The 6,616-nt window shown below is 41.4% G+C and overlaps 1 protein-coding gene across 1 annotated transcript; it reads right to left on the bottom strand.

The window, feature by feature from the left end:
• Positions 1 to 184: 184 nt before the first annotated feature.
• Positions 185 to 5,904, bottom strand: cnga4 (cyclic nucleotide gated channel subunit alpha 4). Its single transcript, XM_059342522.1, has 7 exons — positions 5,753 to 5,904; positions 5,278 to 5,379; positions 5,069 to 5,175; positions 3,830 to 4,413; positions 3,481 to 3,726; positions 1,526 to 1,691; positions 185 to 1,092 (listed from the first exon to the last, which is right to left on the bottom strand). Exons 1-7 carry the CDS (start codon positions 5,902 to 5,904, stop codon positions 263 to 265), a joined length of 2,187 nt encoding a protein of 728 aa, XP_059198505.1. The 3' UTR covers positions 185 to 262.
• Between the last annotated feature and the right edge of the window lie 712 nt (positions 5,905 to 6,616).

The following is a 6,616-nucleotide window of genomic DNA, read 5'->3' on the forward strand; positions in this document are numbered from 1 at the left end:
AGAATAAAGAAATAAATAATTAAAAACAAATCAAACATTTAAATGAAAAATCGTAATACTATTTGAGATGAACAGTTCAACTATTTTGCATGATACACATTTATCTAGTGACAGATACAATGCTGCCATCTAGGGGTACAACGTTGTACTGCAGAAAGTGTCGAGATGTTGAGGTTTTAATTTTTTTATTAATATAAAACAGACAAACATCTACAGACAAAATACATACTTTTATATTTTTTTAAATAGTTTTCTTTTTCATTTATTTTGCCTTTTCATTCATTTTTTTCTGTTCCTCCTCTTTCTGCTCATTTTCTATATTTTCTGAGCCTTCATCAGTCTTTTCATTTTCTTCTTTAGATCCTCTCTCTCCACTTTTCTCATCTTCAGGTTCAATCTCAGCTCCATCTCCTTTACCAGGCCGGTCATCTCCTGTCTTGTCTTTGTTTTTCTCCCCATCATCTTCTTTTTTCTTTTCTCGGTCGTCTGGGTCTTTCTGCCCAGATTTATCTCCCCCCATCATCCTTTCAATGTCTTCCTTTGTACTTTTAGTGCTCTCTCCATCTCCCTCTTTGGTCACATCATTACCATCTTCTCCCTGTCCTTGTTTTTTTACCTTTCCATCTGAGCCCTCCTCTTCCTCTCCCTCTGCCTCTTCTCTCTCCCATCCAACCTCTCCTCCCACCCCTTCACCTCTTCCCTCACCTATTTCTCCTTCCTCCCCATCATCTGGCAGCTGAGTCTCCAGTGCTGCCACCTCACACTCCAGCTGCTCCACCCTGGCCTGCATCTTGCGGTTGCTCGACTCTAATTCCACCATTAGACGAGCTAGCTTCGTTTGCAGGACTTCCAAGTTGCTCTCCAGCCTCTGTATCTTGGTTTCGACTTTCTCTGCCTCCCCCTCCTCTGCCTCCCCACTTTCCTCCAACATGCCCATCTTAGTGAGGATCTGTCTGCCTTTCTCCTCCAGGTGACGTTTGGCGGCAGGGAACTCTGACAGCACATCTGTCAGGTCTTCTTTGGACAAGCTGAACAGGTCGGAGTAGCCAATGCTTCGGATGTTGGCAGTTCGGCGATTGCCTGACTTGTTACCTGAAGAAACAGATTGTAATTCCTTTAAGGAGAAAATGAAACATTCATGTTTGCTGAAAACAATACACTGAAACTCTCCAAGTGAATAATGTAATAAATAAATAAAAGATATCACCATGATTATTAACATGTAAATTATTTATATGAAAAAACAACAATCTTCTGTATTAAACATTTTCTGAAAGTTTATATTATCTGTTGGTACCTTTTCATGAATTTAGAAATCTACAGATGCAAATATATTAAGTGCAGTGAAATAAACACCCACATTTATGTAATGCCCCCAGGTGACTGTTTGGCAAAAATGCATGTTTGTAATGCAGACTGTATGTTTTGAAAAAGTGGCTTCAGTATTGACAGGTGCTTGTAAGTAAAATTTAAATGAAATATTGTAATACATTCTTTATAAACATGTGTAAAGTACTTGACATACCTTTAATATTGAGGATACTAATTTCCCCAAAGAAATTTGATTCAGTCAGCACAGCAAACTGTGTGACCCCGTCATCTGCCACAACTGCAAGTTTCCCCTCTTTGATTATGTACATTTCATGGCCTACATCTCCTTTTCTGCAGACGTACTCTCCTGGACTGAACACCTGCGAGACAATAGGCATGAGAAACGTTTTTTACCCATAAAGAATTATTTTCTGAAAGCATTTCAGATTTATTGGATATTAACCTAGGCAAAGAAACCGAGTTTAATTGATTTGAAGTTTCAATGTATCCTCATATCATTAAGATTAAGATATTCCATTATTGGTCCCACAATGGGGACGTTTTCAACCTCTTCATTTAACCCATCCTTTACACACCAGTGAACACACATCATGCTAGGAGGAGTGGGCAGCACATTACTAAGTACATGGCTGTATACCCTCGCCACTGCAGCCCCTTGTATTTCTTGAATGCAGTGCTATTTTTGATCTGAATGCATACAACAACCCCAATGTCTGCCTTAACTCCTGTCCCAAAAGGATGCAGAAAAATGAGTTCATGCTTTTGTTACTTCAAGGTTAGATAACTGTAATTCCTTACTGTCAGGCTGCTCCAATAAGTCCCTTAAAACTCTTCAGTTAGTCCAGAATGCTGCGGCTTGTGTACTGACAAGAACCAAGAAAAGAGATCATATTTCTCCTGTTCTAGCACTGGCTCCCTGTAAAATCCAGAATTGAGTTTAAAATCCTTCTTCTTACTTACAAAGCTCTAAATGGTCAGGCACCGTCATATCTTAAAGACCTCATAATGCCATATTACCCTTCTTGAGCACTATGCTCGCAAAATTCTAGGTTACTTGTGGTTCTGAAAGTCCTTAAAAGTAGATTGGGAGCCAGAGCCTTCAGTTATCAAGCTTCTATCCTGTGGAATCACCTCCCAGTCTCAGTACGGGAGGCAGACACCCTCGCTATATTTAAGAGTAAACTTAAAACTTTCCTCTTTGACAAAGCCTATAGTTAGGGCTGGGCTTCTGATGTTTTTGCTAACTTGTCATGTTTTAGCTAAGAATGCCGTGTGAAACCATGCAGAACCAACGGCACTGAGTGTGTATTAACGGTGCCAGTGAGGCTCGACATGCCTTAGTCGTTGGGGAGGGCCGCTTGGTTCTAATGTTTTAGCTAAGAATGCCATGTGGAACCAACGACACTGAGCGCACATTAATGGCGCCAGTGAGGCTCGACACAGCCTTAGTCGTTGGGGAGGGCCGCTTGGTGCTTGCAGTGGTGTGTACAAGGGTGATTCCACTCCCTTGGATTATGGCACAACGGATAGTAACATCTTGTCCTGTGTATTAACGTATGTATTCCCAGGGCACTCGCACTTTTCTTTGCTCTCTCTTTCACAGGGTGTCGAGCTGTTGTCCTGCTCGGCATCACTCCTGCTGGTCTCACTGCCATGGATCTGGTTCGGCCCCAGATGGGAATGTTCCTCTCCTGGTCCACTCACCATCACTACTGGCCAATGGTGGCGCTTCATCACCTGCTGCTGTGCCCCTCCCAGAACTCCTGCTCCTCTCTGTCTCTCAACCGTCTCTCTATCCTCCCTCCCTCTCCCCCTTCAACCTCTATCTACTCTATTCTACTCTGTTGATTTGCCCTGTACAACGACATCTATTGCATGTCTGTCCGTCCTGGGAGATGGATCCCTCCTCTGTCGCTCTCCCTGAGGTTTCTTCTTTTTCCCCTGCTAAAAGGGTTTTTTTTTTGAGGAGTTTTTCCCTGGCCGCTGTGAGGGTCTAAGGACAGAGGGTGTCGTACCATGTACAGTCTGTAAAGCCCTTTGAGGCAAATCTGTGATTTGTGATTTTGGGCTATATAAATAAAATTGACTTCACTTGACTTGACTTAAGCCACCTGGACCCTTTAACAGCCATCCCTTTTCCCTCCTGACCTGAGGTGTTAGTTTAAGCACCAGCTCCTCCAGCAGACTTTTCTCACAGCTCTGGAAGATGGTGACTTTGGAGAGTGTGGGAAGGTGAACGCTGACAGCAATCTCTGTCCTCAAGTGTAAGGGCAGCTGCTGCAGGATTTCATTCTCTCTCATGATCTTCTTGTTGATGTGAAGATGCTGGTACCAGTTGTCGATTCGCTGACGAAGCTCCTTGCTAATATGATGGCTGCGCAGGTAAGCCTTCACCTGAAACATTAATATATTACATTAACATATTACCTGAACAACATATATTACAAAAACTGTCAGGAGGAAAACTCCTTCCTGAAACAAGGGTCGATCAACTTACCAGCTCGTGGTTAGGGAAAAAGACATTATCACGATCTCTTAGGCTTGTGATGACATTGCCAACATTGCCAACAATCGATGCAAAGACCAGCACAGCAATGAGCAGGTCTGTAATCATAAACAAGTACTGCTCTTCTCTTCTTGGCAGCGGGGTGTCTCCTACAGTGGTGAAAATCTGTGCGGAGAACCAGAAGGAGTGAAAGTACTGTCGACGCATGGAGGCGTACTCTGGGAGGGAGATGTTGGGGTAAACCCAATGATCGGTTCCAAAGCCAATGTAGTTGGACAGTGAAAAGTAGAGACAGGCGTTCCAGTGGATCAACACAAAGATGTAGATCATGAGCTTGGAGATGCGGAAGGTGTTGGGGTAGGAGGTTCTCGTCTCCATGCGGTCCAGGGCCTCGCTGAGTCGGGGTATTCGCAGAAGGCGGTTGACCCGCACCAGCGGCGTTTGGATGCCAATGACAAAGTAGAGAAGGTCGGTGGGCAGCAAGGAAACTAAGTCACGTAAAAATTGTTTAGAGTGCAGGTAGCGCTTCTTCAGCTGAGCTAGGTCCCTGATCAGGATACCCTGCTCCAAGTGACCTGGAGAGGGAAGAACAAGGTTTGTTAAAGGCCAGAATACACTTCATACAGCAGTGCAATAATCTAGTCAAACTAACTATTCAAGACTGTCCTCCCCCAAACAACATAACCTTAAGTTCTTGGTACAAACAGATTATTATCACCTATATTTATGTTTATTGTTAGCTGGTTGAGGTGGGTCAATGGGTCTAACATGTACAGGACTTTTAACATGGATGCATTATAAGAACTGGCTGCTTGTCTGGCACATACACCAAAACAGGTTACTAGCCTCATGGTTTCCTTCTGCTTTGTGCAGACCGGTGAATATGTACAGTAGTGTTTCTCCCATTTGCCATGCCCGCAAGTTCATACCATGTGTTAACTTCGAAATATCTTCTGCCCACATTTTAGACTCAAAGAATAATAATTTTAAATTCATGTAGGACAGAAAAAGTATCCTAGAAAAGGTGACATGAGGTTATGAAAATCATCAATTCTAGTAGACTATCAGACTTTCTTGCCAGAAAGCTGTAAGTACATTACTTAAATATTTTCTGTAGAGTAAGTTCTTCATTACTTTTTATCTGCGTGTTCCTTTAAATTTTATATGATGTGTATATACGTGTTACAAATAAATGTTAATTTCAGAGTTTCAACAATAAAAAATATTTACCTGTGTGAACAGTGATGATCATGTCAGCTACATACATGAGGTCTGCCACATAGTCCAGTGTAAGCCACACAGGGAGGTAGCTCAGTGCAATTGTATCAAAGCATGTCCTGAGAAAACATTACCAATAAGACATTGGATGTCAAATGATTACAGGTTGTATGCTAAGATGCAGGGATAGTATTTATATTCATCATGATCCATGTTTTTACCTCAAAATGATGATCACCCAGTTGTAGACGATGGGAAGGATCATGACCTGTAGCCAGACGTAATAAAACTGATCTGCCGGATCTAACACCCACTCTTTCCAGCTGAGAGGGAAATGATGATGAAGAGAAGGGAGAGGGAAATATGAATGATCAGTCACCATGATGTCGGATGATGAGACATTTGGAGGATTATCAGATAGATTTTGGTTTATGGTTGTTACATCTAAATTTAAAAAATGCTGTCAAAATCTGTCAAAGCATGATGTCTTAAATACTTTTTTATAACATAGTTATATTTGAACATCTTAATGTCATTTTAAACTGTGATTTGGTAGGTGCTTTATAAAATCCCTGAACAAAATAAGATGCAAAAACAAGAATATGCAATCACAAAAAAATGTTTTAGTTCTTCACCAACACAGTGTTGAAGTCTGAATAAATATTCTCACATAATTAGGATTAATTAATTACTTACTTAAGTTTCAGCTTCAGATCCAGTTTAGGTTTATGTTTCGCTTCATCCTTGATTCCATCTTCTCCTTCCACAGACACCTTCTGCCCCCGTTGCCACCTGAGCAGTCTCTGCCAATGGTTACTTCTAATACTAACATCCTCTGTTTTATCCATTGTCCAAAATGAAGCCTTAGATGAACACAAGATTAAATACTTTTCTGAGCATGGCCTTTGCTCTTGGTCTTTTTCCCTCCTGCATGAGTGTTGCACGTCCTTGCACAACAGCCCTTGCTGACTTGCATCAGGGTTGTAAGTGGTTCACCTAACAACAAAACAGGTGTGGCTGAGCACTGCCTGGTGATGCAGGTCTCCATGGGAGAAAGCCACAACAGATATAATGTGTCCTCTGGGAATTCTTCCTTCGCCTAGAAAACCAAAGTGGTCTTGCTTTGCACATCTCTGTGAGAGACAACAAACAATAACAAAGGATGGCTATTGACATAGTAATAACACTATGTATGAAATATGTAACTTAAGATAAATAAATGACTTAGGCAATTGTTTTGAACATGCCTTTGTGACTTAAGCAATATATGTATATATATAACACTTTATTTTGAAGAGGTCTACATAAGAGTCACACAAGCCGGTCAGAAACGTCAGAAACATGACATGACAAGTATCATGAGCATTAATGTTAATTCAAAGTGTCATTAATGTTCATGACACATCCCATGTCATGTTTATGACACGCTCATGTCACTCTTATGTAGACACCTTAGAGTAAAGTGTTACCAAATTAGTGTCAACAATAAAACACTGATAAACTAAACTGATATCTAAACAATCTCCCTCTAGCTCTTCTTTGCTGGGTTCTTATCTGATG

This window comes from Centropristis striata, chromosome 10 (genome assembly GCF_030273125.1).
Source record: "Centropristis striata isolate RG_2023a ecotype Rhode Island chromosome 10, C.striata_1.0, whole genome shotgun sequence".
NCBI classification, from domain to species: Eukaryota; Metazoa; Chordata; class Actinopteri; order Perciformes; family Serranidae; genus Centropristis; species Centropristis striata.

Coding starts and splice junctions, on each gene's coding strand:
- cnga4 (XM_059342522.1), bottom strand. CDS start 5,904: ATGGATAAAACAGAGGATGTTAGTATTAGAAGTAACCATTGGCAGAGA. Junction 5,176..5,277: donor TGGGTGATCATCATTTTGAG/GTAAAAACATGG, acceptor ATGTTTTCTCAG/GACATGCTTTGATACAATTG. Junction 1,692..3,480: donor TGCTTAAACTAACACCTCAG/GTCAGGAGGGAA, acceptor ATTGTCTCGCAG/GTGTTCAGTCCAGGAGAGTA.